The 18,401-nt window shown below is 39.1% G+C and overlaps 1 protein-coding gene across 1 annotated transcript; it reads right to left on the minus strand.

The window, feature by feature from the left end:
- Window positions 1–2,031: 2,031 nt before the first annotated feature.
- On the minus strand, window positions 2,032–18,104 carry tmem38b (transmembrane protein 38B). The gene is made up of 6 exons (XM_030768470.1): window positions 17,879–18,104; window positions 10,278–10,434; window positions 7,851–8,035; window positions 6,993–7,080; window positions 3,660–3,777; window positions 2,032–2,841 (listed from the first exon to the last, which is right to left on the minus strand). Exons 1-6 carry the CDS (start codon window positions 18,000–18,002, stop codon window positions 2,524–2,526), a joined length of 990 nt encoding a protein of 329 aa, XP_030624330.1. The 5' UTR covers window positions 18,003–18,104; the 3' UTR covers window positions 2,032–2,523.
- Window positions 18,105–18,401: the final 297 nt, after the last annotated feature.

The raw sequence follows: 18,401 nt of genomic DNA on the forward strand, positions 1-18,401 counted from the left end.
TTTTGCTCATTTATGGCAAGACCATACACTCAGCTGACTTAATCGTCACACAGGTAGGTATGACATCATGAAAGCCAAAAGAAGGTCCAAAAATAAAGGTGTCTTCAAATGTTAAGATTTTGACATAGTATTGATAACTATTTTTGCCCCTTGACGTTTGGTAGAACAGCAGATATGTCAAATGTGACACAAATTTGCAACGCTACTACATAAAAACAAACAGGCCAACACACGTGTCTCGTATTAAATGTATATCAAAATGTTCTGATGTATTTTATTAGGTTGTACATACACCAAGCAGACAATCAGCTTTGGCAAATATTTTAACCGGATTCAACTGTTTCTCATAGAGATTTTATGGCGCCATATTTTGTGTCTTCATCTGTCATGAACTCTATGTCCTCTCTCATTATCATATCTAATTATGTCTACTGGAAAGAACATTTCCTTTAAGAGGATACAGTGCATCAAAATTACTGGCTGAATTGAACTTTAATTGTAAAAAAGATCAAGCTCATTTAAACCAGGTACCTTTCTATAATATTGTGCTAATCCATCACACTGCTTTGGCAGATGACCAAGAGTACCAGCACTGATAACATCAGTGGCACTGTGCCAGCCAGTTCAAGTATGTAAATAATTTTGCTAAAGTTTAGAACAGAGAAAAGCCATGCTACATTTTTGACTTTTTTTCATAACATAATTTGACTAGAATCAAACAGGTTTGACTGAAAGGGGTTCATACTGAGACTCACGTTTTTATCATTGTTTCCAGATCAAATTTAACCATAACCCCAAAATAAACCTCTCCTTTGCTTCTACGCTTTCTACTGAGTATTCTGTCCTCAGCAACCCCGCGTATAATTTCTTTTTTTATTGTCAACTTTAAGGAATCTTTTTAATAGCTCCTGTCAAAGGTTCCACTCTCTCTTATCGAACGCCACAGCACTGCTAATCTTTCTCTATTATTAAGCTTTACTGCCATTCTGTGTTAATCTGTGTGGTTTGTTTGACAGAGAGACTGTGACAGCTGTAATGCACAGTATAACATGTCCTTGGCTTATCCACTGACCTCTGTCCTTCATACACACCAGGGGCAGCGGGGCCGGGACAGACCTCATTAAACAAATTGTGTATAGGCCCGAGAGCTGTCATTTACCTGCATAGGGAAATGACAAGAGAGTGGGGTGCAGAAAAGAGGAAAGAGATACTTTGTGGTGAGGATATGTATAGAGTTATATTCTGTACCGAGAGAACGAGAACACAAGTGATACTGAAAAAGAGGGGAATACTTCCTTTTTTTTCTGACGAAAAGACAAGATGGACTCACATTGTGACCATATCTCTTTTTAAGAAAGAGATAGCTTCAAACATATCGTGTCATTGTACATTGTTAAATTGAACTACTTTATATTCTCTACAACTATTTATAATTTGTGTAATCGACACTCTTATGACTTGTAATGTTTCAGCATTACTATTTTCACTGTAACGCGTTAGCAATAGGAATGCTGTTTAATGTTCCAAATTGTAATGCTTTAAAGAACATATATTCAACACTTTTGTGATGACAATGACAGTCTGAATTTGAAAGGAAAAGTAAAGTGGATGACAGAAAAAGGAAAAAGAGAAAGAGAGAGAGAGAGAGAGAGAGAGAGAGAGATAAAAATCCTCACCTCCGAAGGTGAGATGCCTTTAACTTTTTCGTGACTCCTGAGTTGAACTTGAGTGTCAGCACAGACACTATTCATTGGTGAAATACACGCCTGATTGTTATGCAGGGGTGACTCTATTGTCAAGACATGCTCACTTAAGTCTCTAGCCAGACATCTCCCAGAGCTAGTGAAAAGCACATTGACTCTGAATTTGTATTCACTGGGGAGACTTATTTTTCCCCACAGTCGAAGGTTAACATATGAACTTGAAAGAATCACAATTATGACAGGGAAAGAAAAAAAAATGAAAAAAGAGCCATAATAATCTAAAGTGATATCTATCATCGTTCAGTCTAAAAATGACAGAACACCATACTTAAATGCAAGTGGATTTACTTAAATTATTGATATTATTTCAATAGATTTCAATAGATTTCAATATCAATAGATGCTACATTCCTCCAGAAATAATAACATTCATAAATGCATTTTCTTGTGTATAAATAATATAAAATATCAGAACAATCATAGAATTTTCAATGTAAAAGCAGTACAGCTCTTAGGATCAAAATATATACAGCACAGAGTAAACACACAGAGATAAAAAGGTGCGAAGGAGCGTTCACAAATGAACCCCAGTCATCATCAAACCCCACAGAAAACATGCAGCAATGCAAGATTAGAAAAGTACCAGCAATATATCACCCCTGAAATCTGAAAACATTGCTACACTTTATTTTAAATCCTCAGATATTCCCAGTCCACAGCTTTAAGTCTCAAAAAAAAGAATCACGAGGAAGAAATTAAAACAAATCGAAACAAATAAACAAACAAAAAAAAAAACCAGTGTATGAACTTTTTTTTTTTTTTAATCACACTTCTTAGAGCATTCCTGGTCCTTCTGCTTGATTTGGTCCTTGCCGTTGGTCGCAGATGAACTCCCTTCCTTTGGATCGATGGAGTGGTCAGGGCTGTCGGATTCAGCCACCGCGGCACCATTGAGGCTGTCTTTACCTCGGCTGTGTGAAATGGGGCGGGAAAGGGCAGACTGGTGCTTCACTGAGGTAGTCTCAGCATGCTTTGGTGCCAGGCAGTACCCCGCAGGCCTGGCAAAGAGTGCGTGATACAGAGCAGCCTCTACCGGGGCAAAGGGGGAGGAGGAAGACCCCAACAGCATCATCCTTGTCTGGGGAGGGGGCAGAGAGCACAAAGGCCGAATGAGAGGAAAAAAAAAAAAAAAGAGAGACATATGGAGAAACTAAGTGAAAGAAAAAATACTTAGCAGAAGTTTTTCAGTTTGGCAAAAAAAAACATACACGCAGTGAGTAACTGGTTACGTGATTGCTCATACTGTTTTGATCATTCTTTTAGCAAAACCGATCCTGAACTTACAGTTTTGCAATATGAAAGATATTTTTTTTCTTACAGAATCTTTATATCACAATTGTGTCGACACAACATAGAGCTGAGAGAAGAAATAGTTCAAATGTGATTTTAGCTTTTTCCCCCTGATGTGAGTGGGCGACAGAAGGTCAGAGTACAGAGGGATGTTTCTCAGGTAACAGAGATTTCACGCTAAAAATAGAATTTTGGAGCTTTGGATGAAGTCAAGTCTCGTTAGGAAGAGCAGACATCTTCCAGCGGTGGGAAAAGTGATGCAATTAGATGAAAATGATGCAAAAGACTGGAAGAAATCAGTAACACTGCAGTTGCATGGATCTTGTCGATGGGAAAACACGTAAAAAGTTTGAATTAAGGATGAGCAGCAATACAGATGAGTGTTTTAAGATAGAACAAATACAGTATATTTGATTTTTGACTTAACTTAACTGAAACTGCCCAACAATTTAGACTGAATGGATATAACTCAAACTATTTGCATAGAACATTCAGAAAGAGAGAGAGAGAGAAACTAAAAAAGAGTCTTTTGATATGAGAGTCTGCACCACTGACCAGCAAACAGAATGATGGTCTATGGAGGCCTTAAACAGACACAGAACTGACCTTGTTGAGAACAATGAAGACTGTGTAGAGCAGCATAAGTTGGTGGGTCTGCAGAGGGAGGTACTGGCTCTGCTGCAGGGCAAACAGGACTGCCCCAATTAACGTCACCTTCGTTGGACTGAGGAGACAGGGGTCAAATGTTACAGGGCAACAGTCTTTCATTGCATGGATGGATGTATGGATGGATGGATAGATGGACAGAGATATATAGTATTGAACAAAAGTTACAGGTTACTCAAGAAAGTTATATTTAAAGTACTTAGGCACTAAATGTTTATTTGCTTGTAAAAAAAAATATATAAATACGTATAAGCACTAATACAGTCAAAAGTAACAATAATTTCTTGTGCTTGCTAAAAACTTATTGATATCTCTTGATGGCAAGAAGAACAAGAGTTTGGTTACCAAACCTCTCCTAAATGTACCCCAGTCATTCCATGTTCATGTTAAATTCCACCTCCAGCACACCCAATTAAACTTAGTGAGGTAGTGAATGGCTGAACCAGGTGTGCTAACAGTGCAATCTAGCAAACACACGGGTCTATTGGATTTTAACTACAACTACCGCCTCCAGGAGAGGTATAGCTATGGCTAAGCTAACATACTTTGACAGACATAAAATCATAGTTCTGAATCAACATGGCTATAGTCAGTGACACCAAACCAGATTTTTACTATGCGGTGTTCAAGCTGTCAAAAAGAAATGTGAAGAAACCGGGTACACTGATGACAGAAAACGCAGTAGAAGACCCAAAAAGCTGTCTCAATCTGATGAACAGTACTTAAAGGTCACTTCCTTAAGGGACTGAAAATCCAGTGAGGTGCTTACTCAGCAGCTGGCAGAGTTATCTGGCACCAAAGTACGAGCTTCCACTGTGACAAGAAGTCTTATAAGACATGCTCTTTTCGGGGTGTGTTGCAGTGAAGAAACCATGATTACGTAAAGGAAACAAACAGAGGAGACTGCAGTACACAAAAGACTGTAAAGCATGGAGCCACAACCAATGCCCAGAAATCTTCTGGAGCAAAGAGTCCAAATTTGACATTTTTGGTTTACAAAGACAGGACTCTGTCATGGTCTGGGGAGGTATTTAAACCAATAGTGTAGAATATCTGGTCAAAAGTGATGGAATGGTGAATGTTGAAAAATATAAACAGATTTTTTTGATTCATGACACTGCACTGGGATCACTTTGGTCAAGGAAAAGAACAAAAAGTAACCAGAGTGAAAAAAAGAGCTATGGCAAACTCTGCAAAAAGCTTGGAAGAAAAGTCTACAGGACTGCTTAAAAACAATGACATAGCAATGTAACAAAGTGAATTCATTCTGTCTCGCATTCTGTGCGAGGCCACAAAAATAATGACATGTTTTAAAAACGCAAGAAATTCTTGGTACTTTTCATTAACATATTAACATTTACGTGTGTTTATTGTAATGTTATAGAGTGATACTTTTAAACACAAATTTCATGGGTAACCTAAGACACAACAGTATGTGTGTGTGTGTGTGTGTTTGCTTGTGTTTGCTTATGTGTATGTCTGTGTAAGTGTGTGCGTGTGTGTGTGCATGTGTATGCACGTGCGTGTGTGTGTTCCTCAAGAATGAAGAAGTAAGTACACCCCTGGCTTTGATCACTGGCAATGGCTCAAAAGATGTAAACAATTTTTGAAAGTGTTTACCAGCAACTTGCATCCAATGGGAGGAATTTTTCCCTGTGTGCTTCCTAACAGAACCTGTTAGGCTGTGATTTTTGATTCCTCACAAAGCTTTTCAACAAGATTTAGACCTGGGCTTTGGCTTGGCAATTCCAAAAAACTCCCAGTTCCTTCTTTTTCAGCCTCTCTGTTGTGGAAGTTGCTCAAGTGCATTGGGTCATTGTCTTGCTGGAAAATCAATGTTGCAAGATGTTCCAGTTTTTGACAGACGGCCTTAAATTCTGCTGCTTCTCCTGGTATTCTCTGGCACCTCACTGAATTCTTGATTAATTCAGTGATAGCAAGCCGGCCAAGCCCCGAGGCAACAAAAAATGGTCCGAACCAAGTACTCCCCACTGCCGTATGTGTGGTGGGAGGTTCTTCTGTTCAGAATTTTTGGTTTGAAGTAAATGTGACATCGTGTACAGCAGCCCAAAATCTCCACCTTTCACTTGTCTGTCTGGGACACATTGTTCCATTGTTCCATGTCTCATGTGACCACTTAATTGCAAGAAGCCTTCAGGTGTGCATTCATCTTTTTTTTTCCTGAGAACAGAAGCTTCTTCGTTTCTAATCTGCCATGCAGAACAGGTTTGTAATAACTTGCTCTTACAATTAATTGCAGCAAGAGATACCTAATTAACCCGGAGACGAGAGTTATAGACTTCTTTGAGCTTTTTTTTTCTTTTTCTTTGGATGGGCTGAATTCAGTTGGACGACCCGTCCTAGGCAGGCTTCCAAGGATCTAACATTTTCTTCGTTTGTACATTTCATCCATCGTTCTGTAGAACGAATGACTTGAAATTGCTCTGAAATGGCCTGTAACTCTTCCCAGACACAAAGGCATCAAAAATCTTTCTTCAGAGGGTCTCCGAGAGCTCTGCTAATCTTGGCATGATGCGTTACCACACACCTGTACAGTACAGACCAAACCTGGTCAGGTGTCTGATCTTTGTGAAAACTGGGTTCTCCAGGATGATAAATCTAGGGATCTGTTTTTTCCACATCAGGGTACTGGATTTCTGTATAACTGAATAAATGATGGGTGGATGGATGGATGGATAGATAGATATCATAGAACTTATTTTAAAAGAATACGTGGTGGAATTTGAAATAACACAGTGCCTGGTTTGATGTTACCTGAAAGTGCACTCATTTGATTACATTGCGATGTTCAATACCACGTTAAGACAGAGCAAGGGATAGTGAACGAGAGAGAGAGAGGGTGGGGAAGACAGAGTCTGCTCAGAGTGACAGGGTGGATGGACAATACAACTGCATTCTCCAAAAGACCTCTTTCAAATGCCAGTGACACAAAACCATGACAACAAGGCAGGAAAAAAAAATCAATACAAAAGGCAATTATTCTACCTGTATTACTCTGTAAAGGGGCCCTCGCCTGCTATTATCCTTGAATAAAGAAACCAGCACGGAGACAGACACATCGCAGACAACTCATCAGGGCTTTCAGACATCCTCTTACAGAATTACACTACGTTTTCGACCAATTTGAAATGACATTTGGATGGGCCCTTTTCACTCGACAATTTTTATACAAAGGCCTTGAAACTATGCATCTCCATAAGTTTGGTTCTGGTAGGATTTGCTAGGAAAGAATAAGGAGAGAGGAGAACTTACTAGGACATCTTCAGGAGCTCATTAGTTTCTGGTTTCCAGACTCCTCGAACCAACTGCTCAAAGTTACTGATCAGACCACCACCTGCACCTGTGTAGACATACAGACACACATACACACACACACAAAGAGAGAGAGAGAAAGAGAGAGAGAGAAAGAGAGAGAGAGAGAGGACAAAGATCATCAAGATTGTGAAAGACATGCAGATAAAGGAAGAAAATATTTGGTAAATTAGCTCTACACCTTCACAAAACATTGTCAAAGACATGAAGGACACAAAGCTCACAGGAGACAAAACACACAACCCAATCATTCTTTTTCTTATGTATTCAGGTGTAAATTAAATCCCTATTGTACAAGATTATTCTCAGATATATTTCAATTATACAGCCATTATACAGAGAACTAGCTGAATAGAGGCAACAATCGGGCAGTTAGTCTTTCAGTTCACACACACACGTATAATAACCCTGTCATTTTCAATAGGGTCCAGGGTTAGAGTCAACCTCAACCTTTTGATATTTGAAAGCATCTCTAACTGAACAGGAGAGATAAGAAGGCATAAAGATTATGAAAAAAACCCCCAGAAAAGATCAAAATACTTGTTCTTTTCACACAGTAATTACGGACACTCTCATACCAAAGAGAGTTTGGATGGTATTGTATGAGCTTGCGTATCAAAACTCTTTTTTCACTCTCTCCACCACATTACTGTTTATTATTGTCATGTCTCAAAGAAGACGCTGCGTCTTGCGTAAATGACTCTAATGCATATGTATTCCATGGTTTCCAGTTCATGTCAGGAGAGTGAATGAAACTCTGATGTGTGCTGTGTGCTTTGTTGTGATTGGTTCTGCTACCTTTGGCCCAGCCAATTGCGATCATGACCAGCAGTCCATCCTTATACTTCTTCTGGGCTTGAGTCACTCCTCCAAGAACCTTCCATGTACGTGTCACTTCCTTCATGCCACTCAGAACCAATCGCAGTGGCAGAATTGTGGCAGAGGAATAGATGAGATCCTGAGGACAGTAGAACACCAGATACCTACCAAGAGAGGTGCCAGACAAGATTACATTACATTATTTTCAATAAGACAGTACAAGCGACAATTAATCATTAAAACAGTCCATTATTTCTCAGTATAGTTAAATGACTTTAAACCAGTCACTTCAAAATACCCTGACCTAGCTTATTATTTCACATTACATGTAAAACCAGTTTTTGGTTTCCCTTGTACACCTCTTCTGCTGTTGACACTTAAACACCTTCACTTCTCAAGACACAGGTGGAGCAAAGAATGAAAATCTGTTCGACCAAAAATACAGTCCAAAATAAACCAGTCCAGATACCACTCTACACTGTTATTAGTGAACTGTGTTTGCTCTTACTCTGAATCTGACCACTGGTGATCCTGCTGTGGTAGGAGCATTGTAAAACTCGGTCACTAGGGGGCACTGCTGTCAATAACGACGATGGACAGCAGAGACCTTATTGTAACTTATTGATAGATTGATGGTTTAAGTACTTGAAAAAGTTGTCAGCAGTGGCTGGAATACAGCAGATGAAGGATCATTTTTGCAGCCAGAGCAAAAATTATAACTATTTGTCCTGTGTTTATATTTATTTTCCTCTGACAGTGAAAGAAAAAGCACATGCTACAGTTATCAAACCATATACAACTTGAGGAATAAGATGTTCCTTGTCCAATTCCTGATCCAATTTCTGCACTGGCTCACATTGTGATAATTGTGCAGTGGAACATGCAAGATCATCTCTAATGTAATGTACAAACCTCCAAGCATGACTAAGTGTTTAATTGGCCGTCTCCATCCCTCAAAACACTGAAACTGGTCGTTTAATTGTCCATTATCATAATTCAGAATGCTTCCTCTTCATCAGAATGAGCACTCATCCATCATAAGGCAAAAAACAAAAAATCTGCCTATTTTCATGTTTTTCTCAAGAGTAAGACTGGGGACCTCTTTTGTTACAGAACAGAAAGAAATATCAAATACTTACATATTAAAATTACAATTGTCATAGTATTATTAGATTATCGGCTCATTTTTTAACATGTTTGTTATACGTCTGAAGAATATGTCTAAGTCTAATACTGAAAGAAGGACATACCATGTTGTATAGAACATCTCCGTCTGCAGAATCAAAACTCACATTTCTGTGGATGTCAATTCAGCTCTCTATCTGATAGTAAAATTGTAAGACATCTTTAGACTTTGAAGGATAATTCACCCAAAAATCTAGTCCACACATAATACAGGTTTCTAGCTCTCAAGTGTTCTTTTCCAGTCTGATTTCACTGATGGGGGGGGGGGGGGGCATCCTTTTGTCCTTCATAAGTCCAACATTTTAAATATCTTAACAGTCCATCACTCTTCAGCAATCACTCAAACCACTGAGCCATATACATTTCCATGTATATAAATAAGAGGCATTACACAATAAAGTAATAAAATGATTTATGGGAGATTCAGTTCTTCTTGGTTTCCAGCAGAGGGCACAGTTGCTCTACGTTTCACAGACAAAAACTGGATGATAAACCACAGAACATGTATTCTCTTGTCTGAAATGCTTTGAATGAGAACTCTGCAAACCCACACCCAAAATAACTTTGGTATTGCTTGTGTAAATATTGGCATAACTATGCTGACATTTATTGACAGCCCCCCCCCCTCTTTTTTTCCGTTCCTCCAACATGCTATTGGTTCTGCTCCATGGAATCCACAGAGAATTCTAGCTTCCTCTGGGAGGTTCACTCTACAGTTTGGACAAACTATATTGCCCTAAGCTCACACAAACACGAGTCATGTTTAGACAGAAAACAAACACAGCCCCTGTGCACACTACAGTCTATAACTTCCACACCCCCAAGGGTTTCCAAAAAAAGATTCACTGCTCAGACAAAAAAGTTGTTAAGGTTTGTAAAGGCCCACAATGCAATAACGTAAGTATGATTAGTTATTATGTGATGTAAGTATGTAATTAATCTGCCCATAATGTAATAAGTTATTACATTACGGATTGTGATTTCATTCTGTGCTTCTACACCAAGCCCAAAAAATAATAAGAACCGGTAATGTAATAAAAGATCATGTGTTTAGGGCAGCAATGAAACTGATTTTTGAGCCTTTGCAAAAGGTGTTTATGATCATGCGTGGGAAAATGTCTCCAATAAATGCAATTTTGTCACTTTAAAGTTTATTCAATCAATAATGAATACCAGTTCTTTCTCTCTCTCTCTGTGTGTGTGTGTGTGTGCGCGACTGACCATATAAAGGAGGCCAACAGGACATTGGTGCTGTTGGAGAGAGGGGCGATGGGTGGTTCAGCCATCATCATACTGGACAACACGGCCCCTCCAAAACAGTACAGCATAGAGCTAAACCAGCACGCCAAAGGACTTCTCCTCGACACCTCCAGCGCACCTGCAATACCATCAGCATTGTCATCATTACCACCATAGACAAACACACCTCCTCACCTTATCCTTCACTCCACAGAACACATTACATTTACAATCCATGATGATGCATTCATTGATCTGTTGTATAATACGGAACAAACCAACAATAAAACATAAAAAACACGTTATAAATAAGACAATACATAAAGAAACTTGTCTCATTCTCATACTATGAAAAAATTCACTGCACAAACTTAATAAATAATCGGTGTTGCTTAGCGACAGTTTCTCAATAGGATTCATTATAAGCAAATTAAAGATTGATCTGATCAGTGGTAAATTATTTAACTGAACGGTAAAGGCTCCCTTGAGCCTAAAACCAGAACAAGGACATCAAATACATACCATAGCAACTCTCTGTTTCACCCATACAAATGAGTTTATAAATATGGGATGTACAAAAAGTTAAATAATAAACAAATAAACAGACGTTAAGGAAAAGCTATCTTTACACAGTGTTTTTTTCATCCATTATTTGCCATACATGAATTATTTTTCAATTTGCATGCTGAAATCATGATTTTTGATGAATGATTGGGTATTTTACCCAATATAATTTGAAAGAATGAATTAAGTTTATAACATATAGACAAACTGTAATACAGACAACATTCATTGTCTTACTGAGAGTTACCAGTCATCATTCCAAAACTATTAAATGTGAAGAAAGATAGACAGCATAGTGTGTGAGTGTGTGAGTGTGTGTGTGTGCACGTGTACACGCATGATGCGTGATGAGGGCAAGGGTCAGGAGAAATTTGGGTGCGATAAGAGTGACTGTAACAGGGACAGATATCCACATGGACTCTAGCCCGTTTAAATATTAACACGAACACTGTGTAAGTTAGTTAAGTGCAGTACATGCCAATCCAGACCTAATGTCAACATGTAAAACTGCATCAGATCAGAAAAGAAGAGGAACTAGCATCAACCCACAATCATTCTACCTTTAAAACAACAAACTCTGCAAATATCTTACTTCTCTCCAGTTCAAGAAAATGACCACAAGAAAATAAACTGAAAAATAACCCTATATTCTTTCATAACGTGCTGATATGAACATTATCAGCTTAATGGGAAACTCAGGAGGTTTATCACTAAAAGTCGGGGACATGCCTAAAAGGTCTACTGTTCACAATCACAGCCTCACAATCAGCTATGTTTCCCATGAGTCCACCCTACACTGCACAAGATCCAAAGTCCTTGCTGTGGAAATTGTAAAAAAGAGAGAAACAAACACAACATCTTTATAAAGTACTACAAAGGAAACTCCTCTCATAAGAGTTGAAGTGGCCAGGCAGACAGCTGTTAAGTAGAATAAGTGCCATTCAATTTAATTTGCGTTGGCATGAAACACACACACTTGTCACCAGCAAACTTCCTCCTTTTAATTTGCCTCTTTCCAAATACAAGGTTAGTAAAGTACATGCAGTACCAAGCTAAGGCCAAGCAGATAATCCTACAGATTATCTACAGATTACCAACTGTCCAATGGCACAGGAAAAAACACCAACTCAGTCTCACTCTACTGCACACGCTTATGTTAGTCAGACTAAAGGAGTAAAATTTCTCAGTCCAGTGATAATGTTCATGTTTATAGGTGGAACTAATGACAGTGTAACGCAGACATACACAACATGAAAACATCTCACCAAAACACACACACACACACACACACACACTTCATCCTACCCTTAATGACAGTTCAAGAGCTTGGTCTGAAAACAGAGGAAGTGCCCTAATTTAACTGAGATACAATGGATTTCAAGGCCCTCAAATACATCTTTCCATTTGTTATTTGGACTACTTTGACCCAGCAGCAAAAAGAATGACGCGTTCCCACATGATACAATATGTTCATTGGTTTGAAACAGATATCCTGTTGTAAAATAATGAAACCGCTGGAATGTTCTGAGACTGTCCACAGATTCACAGTGCGTGTTAAAGCAGGATAAACACACACAGCAAATGACAGGACAGAACAAGAAAAAGAAATATTAAAAAAGAATGACAACACGTTCTGAATAACTATGAGAAAGTGCCAGTGAAGGCAGATTAATGGACGTATGACAGTCAGACTGACAATCAGAAGTACATGCGCAGTGTTAAGGCAAGATTATTGAAAATACCAGGTCACCATACTACTCCAAACAAGTCCTCGATCATTCTTCAGAACTGTTTAGACACAGAAACACATTTTGAGGTGACATACACAAAAGACTTCACACATACATTTTCCCACTAAGCAAGACATCTTGACATAAAACAAATGTCCTGACAGCAAGATGAGATACTTATTTTGAAATGTTTCATTGAAGAGTTGACACGCTGAGGATGCAGCCGTCCAATAAGTCAGTAACTGCTGATAGTTTACTGATGACAGTTTAAAATGGTGGTGTGGTGAGAGTTTTATACAAATACACTCACACAATAGATTCCAAAGAGAAGCTGCTATAATGCGCCTACTTTAAATGCCAGAGCATAAATCATTACTACTTTAATACACATATCACTGTGTACATGTTTCACATGCAAATGTACATGGAATCAATTAATCCAGTAAATACAGATTAATTGACTTTATCACATAAAAAGCTCGTTATGACACAAATGTCCACCATGACAACAGTGTATTTGCTATTGCCATTTCAAACAAAAATAGCAGGCACTCAAGGGCTAATTTTCTAACATATTTAGCATGTTAACATCACCTGGTCTGGCATAAGCCACAACAAGACCAATGTCTGGTGTGCTAGAAGTGCAGTAACACCTTAATATTTGTTAACGGCAATTTAACGTCAGCATTATTAACTATTAATTATAATAAAAAGCTGTTATAATGTCACATAGCTAGTTGCCTTGTTAGTGGTTCTATAAGAGTCCAGGCCTAAATATTTGCTAAAGCTGTTGTTAAATCAGACCTTCAGTGCTAGGCATGCATAGCCGATCCCAGAGCTGAGTCTCGTGTTCACAGATATCTCCATAACAAGACAGTGAATGAGCAGGTTGAGGTATACACAGTCATGTTTGGGATTAGTCACATACCTGTCTAACAGGAGACAAACAGACACCTGAAACATTATCAGAAGCAGTGAATTAATAATCACTTTCCTTGGGCTTGATCAATGCATACATATAGGCTATTTATATATCACATGCTGAATTAACATTTTTCTACAGCAGTGTGTGAGAGCATCAGTGTATAAACTGTATGAATTCTGCCTTTACATAGACAGGCATACTGAGTCACAGATAAAATGGTCCCCTGAGAGATATCTAATAAATTTCCTGAAGCAAAAAAGTGCTCAGTACTCCAGTGCCCCAGCTTTGCACGGAACACTCGCAACCAGGCAACCAAATCCACTATTCCGGATAATGCTGAGTTGGCACAGAACTACTGCTCAGGATAAACCCTGTCCCCACACTGCACTTGCTGTTTCCTCTGCAGACCTGCCTTAAGGCACTCACAGGGAAAACACTTGGGGTAGAGAAGTAAAACCTCTGGCAAAAACATGAAGAGATGTGGGAGAATGCAGAACACAGCTCTAACTGAAGTGAGATTCCTAAAAAGCACATCACATTGTCTGTAAAAAGCTGAGGGGTTTTCTGAAGGGCTGGTAAGGAAAATGAGTCCAACTAAAACCTTCTGGACTAATGCTATTTATAATGTATCGCTGCTGTTGAAAAATGTTATAGTGCCTTAAATGTTTATGAGGTTTTCAACTTTATGATACATAACAACTTTTTGTAGTGATATACAGAGCCCTGTGACATTTTTCCAGAAGGCAAATTAAAATAAATTTATGACAATGTGAACTGGAGACCTGTGTGTCTGAAACATTTAGTAACATACACTCTCTGCTGAGATCTGGGCTGTACAGCACAGCAAAACAAATTAACCACCTGTTTGTTCCCCTGAAGGTCATTTAACAGTCAAATATGAGCTCTGAGAGAGAGTGAGCGAGAGAGAGAGAGAGAGAGAGAGAGAGAGAGAGAGAGAGAGAGAGAGGGAGAGACAGAGAGAGACAGAGAGAGAGAGACCACTTAACAGAGCCAGGCCTCACTGACGCCTTAACATCAGATGAATTCTGTCCTTCCTATGGTATTTCTCACCTCTACTTTAAAAAAGAAATGCTAGAGTACACCACATTAGAATTTTAAGTTTGTTTAGAGTGTCTAAGACTAGTTTAAGAAAAACCTAAATCTATTATTTCATTAAGCCTTCCACCTTAGTCTTTTACCTAAACCCCAAAGCCTAAACAGAACCATAAAGTAATAAACCATGAGTTTTCACAAAGAAAATCAGCCATTGTGTTTTGGCATTTAAGAGTATTTTTAGACAGTATTAACACCAGTGGAAATAGACTGAGAGTAATTCAAACTTGCTATAAACACCTCAGAAACACGACTAACCACTCAGAATGATGCAGGTTATTCTATACTAGTGCTTAGCAAATCATGAAATTTTCTTTTCAAAAACTGTGCCGTTGCTTAAGCCTTCAAGCAAACCTGCCTTCTGATAAAAACCTGCCTACCAGTCAGAACAACTTTCCTATCAGAAGACGCCAATACTAAAACCCCTGTACTCAAATTGCCTCTCCTGCTCAATTCACGTTCAAACACTGCAAAACAGTGTTATCTTTGTATCTCAAAGGTTCCAAGCTGCTGTTTAGACTAGGCAACAGTAACTCCTGAAAGTTTGAAGTCACTGTTTAAACCAGGCCCAAGCAAATCCTGTAGGCTTAAAATAACTGTTTAAACCAACTGTCAATGAACTCTCCTAGTTTAAAATCACAGTTTATACTAGGTCCCAGGAAATCCTATGCGTTTAAATTCACTGTTTAAATGAGTGAATTGCATTTTCCATGAAAATGCACAATTATTTTCTATTATTGCATATCCTCCTATAATTCCCACTTCATCTGAATCACTTAAACGGCTTGGATGCACCAGATAAGGAAGAGTTTGCTTATGAATAGATCGTAGAGCTCTATGATGGACGCCATAAAAGTGCTCCACTTCTTATGTAAGAGTTCCTGTTCCCGCTGCAGTTCAGATCCTCATGATAGTGTCTGAGGGGCTCTAAAGCACAGAAAAACCATAAGTCTTTCATGAAAAAGTTATTTGTGGTGCATGGTAACAGGCAAAGGCTATGCCTCGTCTCTTTGCAAGCTTACATATGCCAACCAATCTTGAAATATCCATTAAAAATGAATAGTTACAGTTAGTTGGCTGAGTGGATGGAAGCTAAATATAGAAGTAAATTCACAGTAACAAGTTTAAAGAGGACTAGCATGGTACATTATTCTTAATAGTCCTGATTTTTCATGGGTTCAGATGAGCTAAGGAATATGTGTGTGTGTGTGTGTGTGTGTGTGTGTACGTGTGTTTCTGTGCTTTCACTTTAGGCATCTTAAAACCTGTCCTAAGCCTTTAATCCACCCTGTTATTAAACAACGCAATATCAAGAACTAAACTTAGCAGTGTATGCAAAGAATTAATACAAAGAAGGCTCTATTAGTTTCAATTAAAAAACATGAGCTAACACAGCATCCATCCTCTCCATTCTGCTTATGTAATTAATGAGGATTGTTCTATACTCCAAAGGCCTGGATAAACTGACTTCATCTTACAAACATAAACAATCAATTTCACAGCACTCTCCCAGCAGGGTGAAATGAGGACCCTACTGTGCTGTCTAGTGACTCCAGATATTTTTGGTGAAACCAGGGAGCACCCCATCACTCAGCCTCTCCATTCAAGGCAGGAGGCACAGAGAGAGAGAGAGAGGGGAAGAGAGAGGTTGAGAGGGCAGAAGGAATGGGATGCCTGGTAGGGCAGGCCTGTTTAGTTGAGCTAAAATAGATCCTGGTTCATGGGACAACAGTTACCACAACAACAATAGAGAGGACCGTTGGAGAAAAGGTCAGTACTCTGGGATAAATAGCCCACCTGCTGCCACTGTGCTGACTCCATCAAACTAGCATAACAAACTTGGCAGAGAGGCAGTGAAATGTTGGATGTGGGCCTAGTGCCACTGAGATCAACATAATTTGATTTAAAGAGGAGAGTTACACTGCTAATATCTTAGTGTACTGCCTTTTTAAGTCTGTGTAAAATAAAAGCAATTGTACTTGTGTTCCTGATTGTTTCATTAGTGTATGCAAAACATATTACAGCCTGGCCCACTGTTGGATAAACATAATGTAAGATTCCTCTACGTAATGTGCATCACTGCTGTACACTAGCATACATACAAAATGTAACAAACCGTTTGCTTCACACTTAGTATCGACAAAATCTAACCACACTAGTGTTGCGTTTGTTCCTCAGTGAATTTCTTACAGTGTGAGAGGGGGTGAGGTCCACTCAGATACATAGAGTCGACTCACTGTAGTGTAGAGTTTAAATATTGATGTGCTTTCCTCCCCAGCCACTGTGTCAAGTTAAGTGGTGAAATACATGACTGAGTGCTAGAGCTCCATTGTTCCACTGGATTCACTCTGTACACTGATAAAGCCTAACACAGTCTGTTAAGCTGTTTGTGCATTACTCTGTTTTTGATAACGCCTTCGGATAATGCCTTAAAGCCGTGAAAGGCTACATACAGATGCAGCAGATGAAAAAAGACACATTAAGGTGTGTACAAATGGTGTCTCATAGGGCTCGAATTACAGGGGGGGGGGGGGGGGGGGGGGTGTTGCGGGAGTCTGACCCCCCCAAGAGAGGTAAAAACAACAGTTCGGGGGGGGGGTCAAAATACATCCTATGCTATATAACCCTGGAGAAAAAGTTGACCCCCCCCCCCTCCACCCCCCGGATTGTCATTACATAATTAACACTCCGGATGTCTCACCTTACCCTGTCACAGACCTAGCATAGGTATAGATGAGTTTTTAATGTGGGATCAAACGGGCTTTTACATTATTTGCAAAGTAATAAAATGTCGCGGTGCAACAGATAATCCACGGCTTGCATCTGTGCAGAGTTGTTTCCCTTTCATTGGAGTTGATTGCAAGCGACCCAAATTGGAGACTTCTCGATAGGGTGCATGAGACATCCGTTTCTTGGGTACCGGAAGAAATATATAACAACTTCTATAACCATTTATTATTCTTTAAACTAGTACTTGTTTTGTACAATAAAATATGTTAGATGTTTATGCTTTTATTCATGCTTAAGAAATAATAATCTACATCAGTTTAAAACATCGAAAAAGTCTAAGCTTTCTGTAAAACTAATCAGGCGTGGAATCCAATCAAGTTACTTGTCAAATGTTATATGCTTTAGGTGTCATCATGGTATAGGAGAACAGCGGTTAAGAGATCGCTAGAGTTTACGAACAGTTTTTCAAGTGATTCTCATAAGGATCTTTTGCACCTTGGTGCTCTGCTAACTTTTCTTACCTGGCTGCTCTCTCAGAGCCATTACGGACACTATGTAATGCGCAGAATCAAAGAAAGGAAACATCTGAAGATTGGAAAGACCAAGAGCGAGTTCGTTCAAGTTCAGATATGTAAACAAATCCATTGCTCCTCGATAGTTCCGTCAAGTTCAGCACATAGATTGTTGTCCGATAACAAGCATCAGATGAAACCTCAAGCGTGTTATCTCTTTTCTGTGTCTTCAGAATTCATTCAGTCCAGCAGCTGGATTTGTGGATGAAAGTTCAGGGTGAACAGCTGCTTTGACAGCCTGCCAGGGATCCCACTGGTCGTTCACCAGCTGATCTGAATAGTAACCGGATAGGCGACGCTGTCAACTGGCTTTCAAAAGAGGCATAAAAGGAAGCTTCATCCGCCATTCTCTAGCTATGGCGGATGCTGCAATTTGGAGCTTTGTGATTGGCAAAGAGTGAGTAGGAGGCGCCAGTCAGATTTGTGTATGTTTGTTCAATTTTCACAATGCTACAGACTCTACACTAATAGC

This window comes from Chanos chanos, chromosome 3, assembly GCF_902362185.1.
Source record: "Chanos chanos chromosome 3, fChaCha1.1, whole genome shotgun sequence".
NCBI lineage: Eukaryota > Metazoa > Chordata > Actinopteri > Gonorynchiformes > Chanidae > Chanos > Chanos chanos.

Bases quoted from the DNA above. Each gene is read 5' to 3' on its own strand.
- tmem38b (XM_030768470.1), bottom strand. From the start codon at position 18,002: ATGGATTTGTTTACATATCTGAACTTGAACGAACTCGCTCTTGGTCTT. The intron at 7,081-7,850 runs GTAGCAGAACCA...ATGTCTACACAG, and splicing joins CGCAATTGGCTGGGCCAAAG to GTGCAGGTGGTGGTCTGATC. The intron at 2,842-3,659 runs GTCAGTTCTGTG...CCCCCTCCCCAG, and splicing joins TCTTCATTGTTCTCAACAAG to ACAAGGATGATGCTGTTGGG.